General features: G+C 39.0%; 1 protein-coding gene across 1 annotated transcript in view; it reads right to left on the bottom strand.

Annotated features, from left to right (window-relative positions):
• The window catches only part of myo1d (myosin 1D), a gene marked incomplete at its 5' end in the record, with an annotated part of 105070 nt that overhangs the window by 31310 nt on the left and 59429 nt on the right, over positions 1-14331 (bottom strand). Inside the window, 4 exon segments of the mRNA XM_024284724.2 lie at positions 9528-9641; positions 9733-9837; positions 10849-10987; positions 11534-11757. Of these exon segments, the coding sequence (XP_024140492.1) occupies positions 9528-9641; positions 9733-9837; positions 10849-10987; positions 11534-11757 (582 nt within the window).

The raw sequence follows: 14331 nt of genomic DNA on the forward strand, positions 1-14331 counted from the left end.
GCAGCATGGTGGAATGACCATACAGGGCAATCCTGCTTAGGCATCAAGGATAGCCCAAGCCATCTCCGGAAGAACGGGCTGATGGCTCGTTCCAGCATCTCCACAGTTTACATGGGCATCTCATAGACAAGCAGGGACCAAAGGAGCCTTGGTAGGACTCTGTGTTGGGAAATCCAGGTTTAAAATTTCCTGGTAGGACTGACTTGTCTGTTAGATAGACCTTTCTTTGGAAGTGGTCGCTTGAACGGCATTACTGATGGTGCTGTGAACAAAGTCTTTCACTATTATTTTATACCCTAAACTTTTTTATTCATACACAGACAGCAGCAGATTTTTATTTTTAAGCCCTTATAGAAATATTGAGGGAGACTCTTCCTCTAGATTCTAAGCTTGTCAAACTTTACTCAAGTGAAACTAGCTCCTCACAAAATGTAAAAGAAAAAAGACAAACAAAAATACTAAGTTTAAGTTCAAGTTGCTTTAGGTCTTTTTTTCCCAGCAGCTACTTGACAACATTTTGTACTTTTATTTTCCTTGTAAAAATGTTAATTTTGCTCTAGATTGCTCTTAAAACCAGTGTTAAACATTCAGTTTTTATATTTAAGCTCATTTTTAAGCTTTGTTTTAAGTTTAGCTTTGAGTTTGTTAGGGAATGTCCCCTATAATCCAATCCAATCCAATCCAATCCAATCCAATCCTATCCTTTTCTATCCTATCCAATTATATCCTATCCTAAAAGACTTGTTTATGAGCCAATAATGTATCACGTGTTGAATGTTAGGACATTATTTACTTGAAATACTTTCATCCCTAGAGGAATAATAAGAAACCTTAAAACTGTCAACTTCTGAGAGAAATTAGAATTTTACAAAAAATACATTTAAAGAACCACATCAATGAAAATGTTGTTTGCGGCGTTTTCAACATGTTCGTGTTACATTCTTTTCATGATGGAGAACATATACAAAAAAAAAATAGTTTAAAATTGTGGCTCTGAGTATTTCTTTGTTTAAATTGTGGTGATACAGGAGTGGATGAATAAATGCCGTTAGAAAAGGGTTGCAGTTGTTAAGTACAAACTACCATCTACAGACAAATAGACGTCTCTAATTTCGTCGTCTGAACTGGAATCTGGATCAAAACGGCTGGATAGCTCCAATATTGTTCGCCTTTTTTTTGGACTGCTAATGTTAGCATGGAGTTACGAGGGGCTGTAAGATAGAAGGAGAGAGTGTAAACAAAGGGATAATGAGAAATGAATGTTCCCGCCCACGACTGAGAGGTTTTTAATTTAATTTCTCTAAGTTTTTTAATTTTGGCAAAAAACGGCATCGTTATAATTAAAAGACAACTAGGAACACTTTTAAAATAGATCAAAAGATGATCAGAGGGGAGTTTAAGTTATTTTTTGGTTATTATTTTCAGATTTTACTAAAAATTTTTTTACAGTTCTTTGATTTCAACTAAACAGTTCGATTGTGGCGTCATTTCTAAATCAAAATAGAAAAACCTGCAGAGCGTCTACAAAATGTACCAGGTTTTGTTTTGCTGGGAGCTCTCCAGACAATAGACCATAAATTAAAAAGATTTCTTCCCATTTAACCTCCATTAATTATGTAAGACATTCCAGCGGTAAAGAGAAGGGAAACACAAAGAGAGAGGAGGGGGGCTCTGTTGGTAACCGAGTCTGATTTAATGGGGAAGGATGTGCAGCAACACGGCTGGCCCTCATGCAGTGAAGCTTTCATGGCACCAGTGAGGCAGCAAGTGTTGTGTTTGGATACAAAGCAGACCTGCATTTTATTCTGCAGTGAATGCGTTTCTTTATGCAAATGATGCCCCCATCGCTGCTCAGAAATGTCTCCTATTAAACACTTGGCATTCTTTCAGCCACTTGTTTAGAATTACTCATTTGCTTGATTTAACGTCTGCAGTTGTGGGTTATAGTTAGACGTGAAACATTATCATTAACCAAAGGAAATATGAGTGTGGAGAAAGAAGAAAAACCTTAAAGGGAAAATAAAGGGACAGAGTCTACACGCAAGACAGATTTTTGCTCTTTTTTTAAACCCTACTAGACATCAGCTGATCTGCCCTGCTGCTTCGTATCCATGACAACGCTACCTCCGGGGAAGTTGGCATGACAACAATGGGAAGATGGAAGCGGCGGCAGCGAGAGGAGAAAAGGGGAAAGTCGATGGAGATCTGAGATTGGAGATGAGAGAAAAAAGAATAAAAAGATGCAAAATAAAACCTGAAAAAGTTAGAAAAGTTGCAAAAAAAAAAAGCAACAAACATTGAACTTATTTCACAATAAGACAGCTCCTATTCGAATAATTTAAATAATATATTAAAATTTGACGATCTAAAGTTTCCCGCAGCAGAATTAATTGGCATATAAATCTTTCAGGAGGCAGTTTTAGGCTCCTCACAACTTCACAGCCCATCTATCAGCCCGTTTATTCTCTCTAAGTTGTCCTGCAGGAGCAGCGGTGATTACACACTGCAGGGCAGCACAGGGGATGCTGTGCCGTTAGCTTATTGGCGCTCGTCAACGGTGAGGTAACTGCTTTCCCCTAGATTTGACCTCCTCTGATCAATATTTTCATGTCACGCTGCTTTGGCTCCGAGCCTACAGCTTTATTCCAGCGCGCCCACCTTCCGCCCACGTCTGCACTTTTTCAGCCTGACCAATCCACCTACCTCTGTAGAGACATAATCATCCTCAATGTGAGCAACAACAAAGGCATGCAAAAACAACACGCACAGGCAGTTTTTAGGGAATTGATACATAAGTAAAAATCACTTTTATAACTATTTCTAAGAAAATAAAAAAATAACTTTACATGAATCCTGATTCTCGGTTCCTTTTTTAACATTAAAACATTAAAAAATATTAATTTTCCTTGCTTTAAAAACCTGTCTGACTGTTATTAGTGGTAGAATGATGTGAAGTAACAGATCCAGATGACAGGAGAACATTGCCTCCTCCCATCACAATCCAAACCCATTTCCAGAATAAAACCAGGCTGCATTTTCTGCCCTGGAAACCCAGAGCTACCTGCTCATTTGAAATGATGGAGGGTGTGGGTGGAGTGGAGTCACTTGATTCCTGAATGCACTGAACAAGAGGTATTGAGTCATGGTGGAAACAGATGCTCGTGTCTAGTGTATGGACAAAAATTCTGATAAAAATGGCTTTAAAACAGCCTATTGTTGGTGACGGAACATACTGGAACACAAGACAAATTCTTCTGTGTATTTTAAAATGACTAAAGTGAGGGGATCTTTATGGCCTCGATGTGGTTTTGATTACGTTCATGTGTAGGTTTTAGCCACAAAGATTCCCTAGTAAATAAATAACTGTTTAGATTAACCCTTTAACACCTGAGGCATCGCCAACAACACTTAAACACAAAATCTTTAACATACTGTAACTTTTCAACCGTTAACACAATCACTGTCATTCCAGTTGTAATCACGTTGATCGGGTTAACGGTTGAATAGTTAGAGTAAATCAAAGAACATAAACTCTGAAGCTCCAGTATTAAAGGTTTAAATACAATTCTTCACAATGTTTTCTTTTCGTTACTGCACTTTCTTCCCAAAGAAATGCTGAAATGCTAATTTGGTAAAGCAGGAAGACACACTGAGGTGTGGTCTCTCAGCAGGATCAAGAGGAGGGGACCTGGTTGCAGACAAGATGGCGGCTGAAATCATTGAGGTGTATTCACACCGTATGCGATTTGTGCGGTGGAGGCGGCCAGTTTCAATGTTAAGTCAATGGAACAGACGTGACATGAAACGATCCCAAGTCCCGGAGCGCAATATGAGCGACTGGCGCGAAGGTCTGCCAGCAGCTCGATTTGAGCGATCTGGCACGAATTGGGCGGCGCAGCCAAAACTTAAATATCTGAAGTTTGACAGGTTGCTGCGTTGCATCTGCTTATCAGAATGAATGAGCTAATCTGCAACATGCAGATGCAACAAATTACTGATATATAATGTATTATTTTCTGGCGCAAACCCACTTTTGATTGGGTAAAGGGTTGAAGCTAACTGCAGTCTGGAGCTAAAATTCCAATGTAAAAGTCTCAACAGTTTCACAAATCTGACCACTTTGGTTAATATCCTTTTTGAAATTAATAAAGTGTTTACCCTCTTTTGACTCATTTTAAGCTAATCCTGAACATTAAACCTTCCATTCCATTAAAAAGTTTTAATAAAAATGGCAACAACTCTGAAATCTTGTGGATTTTCTGCTTCCGGCTAATGATTTTCAGCCTCTTGACCCAGTTTGCTCCATCTGCACCACGTCACAACTTGACAATCAGATTTTATGGAGCACCTTGAATTTTTTTTTTTAAACTCAAGTATTTTGGAAATGGTCTCACAGTAGATGCTTTGACTATGTAGTATTTCTGTACAATTGACATCATCCAGTGCTGCATGTCTGTCCGTGCCGTTCTTGAATCCAGGTGAAGGTGCTGTGATAACGTACTTTTGGGTCAAAAGTACTCCTTTGACTTGGACTTTAGTTTCCTCTGTACATGAGTGATTTTCCCACTTTTATGCAACCAGCTGAGAGGAACAAAAATATCAAATATTTTCCAACAGAAGGTCGACAGTTGGTCATCCGTCATGAGTTTGAGCGGTCGTGCTGCAGCAGCAAACTGTCAGGGTGAAGCTGCGCCGATGACTTTACTTTGCAGAGTTTGAGCTCCGTCTCTCTGTTCAAAACAGGTACAATGCAGCAGTCTAAATAATGAAACACCTTTAGCTCAAACTCCCGGCCTTGCTGTCATCATCCGACTCAACTTCTAGTACATTTCCAAATGTTCTGTTTAAAGCACTTGGTGTCCTCCTTCCGACAGTCTGTCCTGTCATTTTGTCAGAACAAACGCCGCGCTGCCTTGTCACAGCCGTCACAGCACAGCAGCTTCACAGATCACTCATTTCACTGACTGACAGCCTCTGAGGTGAATGTCCTCCACTGTTCCAGAAGCAGTTTTCCCTGCTGTGCCACAAAAACACGCAGAACCAGACAATGAAACAAAGGAAAGTCTCACTCAAAATGAATCTTTTTTGTCTAGTAATCCTCTGATTCAGACCGAGAGGAATATGAGATGAGTCTTTCAGATGCGTAAGAACTCTAATCTAAAATCCTCTTTGATAACTGAACTCCAGCCTCCCTCAGAACCAACATTTGTCTGAAATCTCAGTTGCTTATTCAAAGAATGAAACTGCTTTTCTCATGTTAATGTCATGAAATGACACAGAAACACAGACTGACAGGTGAATTGATGGTTTGATCCTCTCTCAGACAATAACAGGCAAAACCATCAAAATTAAAAGCAGCTTGATGATTTCATTTCAACTCTGTGTCATCTGATGATCATGTACTTATTGTAATTACCTCCTTATATTATGCATCATCCAGCCCTGTACATTAGTGACTCTACTCAATGGCATCGACCTGACCTGACGTCATTCAATAACATACATGTTCAGGTTGAACATACTTACTAACCAGCGTTTCTCAAAATGCTAAATAAACTCAGGAAAAAAGAAAAAAAGAGATTTGTTGATCCATAGGATTGGAGTCACTGTGTAACATTTCTAACAAACTCATTTAAAACATTTGGGTCCATTGAAGCGCCTCAGCGTGAAATTCTTCAATGGTTTCCTGCCTTTGACAAGGCAGCTGCAGGGAACTCTGAACCATTTGTGTCCAGTAAAAAAGTGTTTTTCACACCAACTGTGCCACTGTGAAATGCTGGAAGCTTTCAGGAAAAGAACAGACTGGAGAAAAGTCCACGTTTGACTGCTCCATGGGTGGAGGTTTCTTAGCAGCTGTGCGGTAATGTAAACACACCACATTTTACTGATCTTCAGACAAGTTTTTCTTTCACTCATAAACTCAGCAAAATGCACATTTATCTGTAAAAATGAATTTTTGACAAAGTTAACAATCCATCCCCCGCCAAATGAATAAATAAAATTTATGATACCACAGCCGGAGAAACCAACAAAATATTGAGTGAAATCTCTCATGGGGCTCAGTAAAAATATTTCAAAATCAAGTGAAACAGAACACCTGTGTGGAGGATATCCACCCTGCAGCATGCCTCCACCGTATCAAAGTAGCAGTAAAAAGTGTTGAACCTGGCCTTCAAACAGACGTTAAAATTTACCAGCGAAATAAAACGTTTAAATATATAAATAACTATCTTAACAAGTATTTGCAAAGGCAGCATCTCCATCGTTCTATTTTTATTTTTATTTTTTTACCGGCCCCTGTAAATGCTGGTCAATGTCTGAAGAGATCTTTAGTCACTTGGTTTTGTTTACTATCTTTGGTCCGGAACAGAAAACTCCGGTAGATCTTAATGCAGACCAAATGCAAGGTTTAGGACTCGATCCAGACCAAATTAAGCAGATTTGGTGTAGAACAAATCATTTTTCCACTATTAAAATACCCTTAAACTCAATCTCCGCCCCTCTACTCCTCAAGCATCATTCAGAAGCTACTTTGGAAAAATGTTGGTTTTAAACTGTCTAGATTATGGACGGCGTTAGTGTGGCGAGCTCGCAGAAGTGGCATTTTCCTGTTGCATATTTTTTTACCAGTATGTTGTGAACATTTAATTTATTTGGCTCGAGCTGAACAAAACAATAAAACCTGATATCAAAATATTAGGAATATGATCTGAAACATCTGTTAATATTAAAATTAAAAAATGTTATTTTGCAGATTCTTCCTAAAGTTACATTGACATGTTTTTTCACCCTTAGGCTACCAAACAAAAAAATGGTTGCTATAGAAATAAAACCAACAGGGAGGCAGCTACTTAGAAAAAAAAAAGTTTTGTCTTTTTTCATAAATTTGTCGCGTGCAGATCCAACCACAATGGCAGACGCATGTAGCAGCCAGTGAGGGGGGGTCGACAGGGGTCGTACATCCCCGCCCACCGCTTTAATTTTGTTTGTTTTTTAAACAATTTATGACAGTAGAGAAGCGTAAACAAGGATATTTTTCATAAATTAATCTGCACAGGAGCATATTCTAAAAATGATGTTGCATTCTGCATGGAGACAGAACACAGAGACAGCCACCAAAGTACAGACAGAGGCACTAGACTAGAAATAAAGAAGTTCTGGAGATATCGTCAAAGTGTGACTCAGCAATCCAGATATTGAACTAAAGATTTTTGAGTTTTTATTCACATTTGAAAGTTACTTTGGAGCCATCAGCCACAACCACGTGTGACAGCATCATCGATTTGTTGCTAGATTACAAATCTAACACCTTGGTGCACAGCGACAGCTTCTGGGACCTTTACCCACGAGTCTCTGCTGGTTAATCTTCCTACTGGAGAAAATAACGCTAAAGGTCCATCTACACTGGAAAAGGTAAAGCCTGCATGTCTATTATTAGACCGAGACCTGAGGAGGCGGTCACAGGAAGCTCTGGAAAGGCTGCCTCGTGATGAAGATGGAGATGACATCAGAGTTAAGAGCAGGTGAGCCACCTGCATGCAGAATTAAAAAAAAAAACTCATCGGTAATGTGATGGGTTTTCCAAACAGAAAATCAGCAGTGACTTGCTGCATAAAACTAGAGTAATGTGCAAACTCAGGAGGTTTGAATTGGTAACAAAACATACATGCAGCTGGCTTTAGTTACTTAGAAGGGAAAGAATGAGCATGGTGGGACAAAAAGAAGACATTTGCCATGGAAACAGCTTCTGCTGTGTACATGATGCAGCATTAATGCTCTATCACAGCATGAATGTGAATTAAAAACAACCAACGGCAGAGCTGACCAACATCTTTGCACACTGACATGAGTGAATGTCACCTCTAACTCAGCTTCAGGAGCTCTGCTCATTTAAGCTTTTGGTTATGAAATCATAGATTTCATGACAAACGGACATAGGGTAACTAATCAGTACCACCAAGAACTGATCTCCATGAGTCTAGGTTGAGATAGTTGGAGCTTTTCTCTGCATCACAGGTGTTTTCTGAGTCATTTACAGCTTCACACACATGACTCAATATAAATAAACAACAGACAGCTGGCAGTATTACAAGCAATCCACGCAGGAGGCGTTTGGGTCACGAGTGCGACTTCAGCGTGAGCTCAGAAAGTTACAGAAACAACAGACAGAATCAGATTCATGCAGCTGCATTGTTACGAAACATGTAAACACGCAGCAAATGTGCAGAAGAAAATAATTAAACATTTATTGTAGCCTAACACTGTTGTCAAGGCAACTTGTTTTCTGGTAAAGACCCCATAGAAACAGGATGACTTTTAAAATCTTCCGTTTTTTAGATTAAAACTCTCAGAAGTCTTTATTTGAAAAGAAAAAAACCTCTATTTAAAATCTTAGCCTAACATTTCCATTCTTTTAAATAGATCCCTTTAATGGTACACTTGTGGGGATGTTTATCGATAGTACTTTGTAATTATCCAGTAAAATGACAAACTGTTAAATACTTAGTTTGGTTTGAGTCAGTAAATATTTGTGACTTTCCAATCATTTGATTAAAAAAATACTTATTTTATTGTGCTAATATAATTGACATAAATGAAGAGTTCATTTCTATTTCTTCTTCTTATATTTAGGTACAGTATCTTTTTTTTTTTTAATTAAATCGTAAAAATGACCAACACACATTTTATGCAGCAAAAAAATGATCAACCGTCACTATCGTCCAATGTGAGAAACACTAAATTTAGCCAAGCCGTGACCATACAGTACGGTAGAATGTTCTAATAATGTTGTATTATTTTGTTGTGGAAAAACAACAGTGGGCTGAACTTTATCAAACTAAAATGTGAATAGATTTGACATTTATTCTTGTTTATTTGTTTGTTTGTACACATATTTAATTTATTATCTTGCAATAAATACAAGGAATTAGGAAAACTTTCCCTACTTCATGTGAATCGGATCAAATTGTATCGACAGCCACAAACTGTTATATGAATCAATTGTTGCTAAAACAAATCATAACACCCCTAATTATGATAGCTTTTGTGCTTAAAAAATCCAGAAATTATTAATTTAAATGACTGCAAATTGAAGCAGATTAACCGTTTGCCTCCTGAGGTTGTGGCTCTGCAGGACAAACACGATTTAATAACATAAAAAACTCACATGTTGCGTTAACAGAACATAGATTATATGGGAATAGGCCTTCTGCTTGAAATACTCCTCTTTTTTTTTTACGTTTAACTCATTGCATGATATAAATTTATGAGCTGTGGACCGCAGAAAAAGTTCATTTGGCTTCAGTGACAGCTATAGAGGGCTCGTGGATGTACAAAAACAGAATTTAAGCTTGTATTTCCCACTATGTGCTCACACATTAAACCTTCAATATAAAACACATTAGATTTCCTTTGTGTGTGCAAAAGCATTACTGATTCTTTGCTTTTTGTTGCATCTCTTTTTGTAAAGATGTGGCTGTCTAACACTGTTTAATGTTTGAAGGAAGCCGTAAAGATTAGTGACATACGTTGTAGAGGGGGATGCTCTTCATGGGCTTGTACTGCTTCACGGGGTCCATCTTGTACAGGTGGCGGTCGGTGATGAGCACGGCCCGGTTCTCCGTTTTGTGGAAGCGGTTGATCTGGAAAACGCAAAGCCTTCTGTTAGCCTCCCCTTTAAGAGACAGCATCAGGTTAAATCAGGTGAAAAGACGCGAGTTTTTCATTCTTCACCTTTCGAACGTTACAGGAGAACAAGACTCTCATGAACTTGTCTTTCCTCTGCAGCTCGCTGGACACTAGTGTGAATGATGCCGCCGTGTCAGGACTGTCCCGCTTCTGTTGGGAAAAAACACCAACAAACAGTTTAGATTGGATGAAGGAATTACTGAAGCACTAGCATAAAGAAGCCTTAGAATGGGTGTTAGTTGTAAGAAAGTTGTTGTCTTTTTTCTGTATATGTTCATTGAGTGTGATGAAACCAAGCTCAACATGCATGTTGTTATTGATTCATTATTTTATTGCACTTTTATTCCTTTTTCTTCTGCTGGCAGATCATGATATATTGCAGAATATGCACTTATATAGAATTATTGAATATTTCTGGGCTATTATTCTGACAACAAATGAAGATATTAGAGTAAACCCAGGTCACAGTACTACCAAGTACAAAGAAAACTGGTAAAAAAAAGTTCAATAGAGGACACACCTGTACTTTAGTTTGAGTACATTTTTAAGATTTACTGTGTTTTTTGAACTTTTTTCAAGTGTGTTATGAAAAACAGACATATAAGCAGAAAAAAGAACAATAAACGACCCACTGACACTTTCTGCTTTTTGTCGAGTTTCACTTTCTGAACCAAAGACAGAAACAAGGGCAGAAAAAACCCCAAAAACAAACAGGTGATGTTTTATCAAACTATTGATAAGAACCTTTTAAAATAATCTCCCCGTCCTTAAACTTTTGTGTAGATCTGATTTGCTGCTGTCTGAAAGTGCAATAATTATAAAATGTGTGTAAAACTCATTTAACCTTTTTTGCATGTTTTTTCACAGCTTTACAGCAAAACATGTCCACTAAAACAGTGTCCTTGAAGGTAAAATGAAGTACAACACGTTTTTGCTTAGTGCAAAACACGAAGGTTTTCATGTACTAAATCTAGTTCTAGAAAAAGTTGGTTTTATAACTTCTGAATTCAAGATACTCAATAAAACATAATTATAGATTTTCATTCTAATTACAGATTTAATTGTAGGATTTTTACATTTTTATCAGAAAAGGAGAGTTTCTGTGGATTTTGATCAACAATAGTGCATCACTTGTTTTGTACTCCAGCTTCACAGACTCACCAGATAGTTGCCTTCCCAGGCTCTTTGCAACCCCAGGTCAGCTCTTTGACCCTTCAGGGCCTCCAGGCTGGCTACCTTGGCCCTCACCTGCAGAGTCTCCTCTGGAGAGAGGCCTTTGATGAGGGTCCATGCCCACCACCTGAAGGAAAACATGACAGAATGGAAGTGAAAAGAAAACCATGAGAAGGAAAAACAATACGTTCACAATAAAGGAATGTGGTGCAGCAGCACCGCAGAAGACCCCACCTCTGCATGTTGGTCTTTCACTCACAATCCCTGACAGCCAACATAATTCTCTAGGAGGGCTATTTTCTAACTGTGCTCAGCCTCGAGGAGGAAAAAAAGCAAACAGACAATGGGATGAAAGACAGTGATGAGCCTTTGATGGAGGAGAAAAAAAAAAAAATCGATGCCTGGTGTGGGCCTGAGGCCAGAGGAAACATGTGTAAGTTGCTTCAAACGGACTCATCTGGACACAGAAATAAGACTCCAAGCTGTGTGCAGTTGTGAGCCTTTGTGTTCAGAACCACTTTTAGTTCAGCTGAATTAGGAAAGCAACTGAAAAGCATTTTATCTGAAAAGCATTACCCACTTCTTCTTCTTTTGAGGATGCTATAGCAGTTTGAACATCATTACATTTAAAAACCCTACGTTTCCATCATGACAGGCTTTTGTGGGCGAGTACCTGTTGTAGATGTTCTTCAGAGCCTCTTCAAACTTGCGTAGGACTTTGGGTGGGGTGGGCCACTTCACGCGTCTGCCGTAATCTTTCATGGTCTGCACGTTTTTAAAGCGACGGTTGACTTCGCGGATGTAAGACTTGACCTTGTAGCGTCTGTAGGCCTGCAGGATGATATGGGCGGCGCGCATACGCCGGTATCTCATTCGAGCCAGAGTCCCCCGCCACACCTGGACACAGAAGAACCATGGAATGAAAATACGGGTATTTAAAAATCAAAGCTTCCTCAGTATGCAATCCAGTGAAGCTGTTGCCCTCAACGTAACAGCTTGGACATCACGTATTGGCGTGGACGTCACATTGCAGGCTATATTACCACTTAACTGCTTAATTGGGACCATATGAAGAAGGTTAGCTCAAAAATTAGCTTGGGTTTTAAAGGGTTAATAAAATCATTTGAATGTTTTTTAGAGATGATATAATAAAATGCAGCTAAAAAAAAGATTTTCAGTATCGTTAAAATAGTGTTTTAAATTCAATACTTTGAAAGCATTCACTCGATTCAAAGATCCACTCTGATGAAAAGTTGTTTTTGGTGTTTTTCTCATGTTCTTGTAGCATTTTTCTGATGATGGAGGACAAATATAAAGAAAATTAAGCTTAAGGGAGAATTCAGACTGGGAAAATGATTTGTTCCAAACTGAGTCTGCTCAATTTGGTCTGGATCGAGTTCTAAACCTTTCTTTTGGTCTGTATTCAGAATGAGATCTACAGGAGATTTTTGTCCCGGACCAAACCTTGTAAACAAACCATGTCACTAAAGATCTCATTGGCCAGAAGTTACAGAAGTGTTATACTTTGCAAATACTTGACAGGATGGTTCAGTTATTCAAACTTTTTGTTTCACTGGTCAATTTTGAACGTCTATTTGAACGTCAGGTTTAACATTTTTACTGCTACTTGCTGCAAGGCGGTTACTGAGGACACTAGACTAGCTAAGTGATATGCTAACAAATGTTTGTGACACATACAGTAGATAGTCGGGAAAATGGTGTGACAAGCGCTCTGTGTATCATGTTGAAAGTTTTTTTAATGAGCCTCCATTCACCCGATCCAATTTAATGAGTTCCTGTTGCATCACTGCTGTACGTTTGTCCGCTAATGACCAGCTACGGTGGCCATTTTGGTCCAGTTATTAAAAAATCTGAAACGATCCGTTCCCGGAGCGGGAAACAAACCAAATGTAACCAGTCTGAATTCATCCTAAAATTGCATTTGAGTATTTTTTATTCAAATCTTTGTGAATCAGGAGCAGAAGCAAAAAAAAAAAATGCTGTTTGAAAAAGATCTTATTTCTGGCATAAAAAATATGCTGGGCGGGTCACAAGTTCCCTGCTCGATTCTGATGAACTACTGCTTCTCCTGCTGGTTTTCCAAAACCCTGCCTTATTCACTGTTGATTACCTGGATCAGGTGTGTTTAGCCAGTAAGGAGCTTCAATGGCAGGTTGGTTGGAAAACATGTAGCACACCAGTCCTCGAGGCCTGGATTCTGGGACCCCTGCTCTAAGATGACTTCCAACTAAATATTCACTGGGGAAAAAGTATCTTAATTCTACTAATCTCATTTAAAACAATTAAAGTTCCATAATCTTCATCAAAGAAACACCTAATATAAAAGAAAAATCCAGGAATTCACATTTTTTAAGAAGGTATTACGGTGCAGAAAGTAACAATTGAATCAAAATCCAAAGTCCGCCTCAATACTCTGTAACGTAACCCTGCTGGGCACCATTTGCTCCACTGTGGAGTGGCCACAAGATCTTGTACCAAATGAATAATTGATGTCATAGTGAAACCCGAGGGGGGCACAACCCCTAAGCCACAGTGCTTACAATCCTCACCATATGCTCTGTTTTAACCGTATTCCCTCACCCACACACCGCTTTATATCAGTACCCCCCCTAAATCATCCCTAAAATGGACTAATCCCAAATCTCAGACCAGACACTCGCAAACAAAAGCAAGAGTTGATGAACAGTAATCACAGAGATCATGAATATTTCATCTTTGTGAGAGTGGGGGAGGCCAGGATGGGAGTTCTTGTATTTCCATATAAAGACTGTGGCGGGATGGGGGGGGGGGGTGGTCTCACCTGATCAGAGCAGTGGTGTCATGGCATGCAGAGAGAAAGCAGTCACGCACCACGGGCTTAAAGAATGAGACGATTACCAAGAGCCGCCGAAGATGCTGGCAAGCACACCCCTCTCCCCACCCGCTCCATCCTCCAGCTTAATCACATGAGATGTAAAGTACGCAGAGGGCGTCTGAGGACACCGACAGCCCATCAGGCGTCACTCGCACAGAGAAAAGCCTTTAAAGGCTCTTCTTTAGTCATTTTTCACAGGGAGAATGTCAGCAGTGGCACATCAGAGTTAAGATGAATCCCTTTCTTTGCAATGAAAACCTTGGGATTTTTTTATTATTATTATTGCTGCAATTTGACATTCATTAAATGGTTCTATAGCATCTTCTTATCTAAAACACCGTGCACAACTATATCTGGCATGTGCCTCATGCACGTTTTTTTTTTTTTTTTTTTTACTTTTTTGCACACAACAAAAAGATAAACGCATTTCATTTACCCTCACAAGATCTACAATTTAGTATTTATCTGAAAGGTGAGCAAACCTGATAGCAGATCTTGGTCAAAACGTACTGCCAGGATGCTGTTTGTAAGCATAGCAGTCTGAATGCATCACATTCACACTTTAGATAAACTAACATCAAAATATGCAGAACCTT

This window comes from Oryzias melastigma, linkage group LG19, assembly GCF_002922805.2.
Source record: "Oryzias melastigma strain HK-1 linkage group LG19, ASM292280v2, whole genome shotgun sequence".
Classification (NCBI taxonomy): domain Eukaryota; kingdom Metazoa; phylum Chordata; class Actinopteri; order Beloniformes; family Adrianichthyidae; genus Oryzias; species Oryzias melastigma.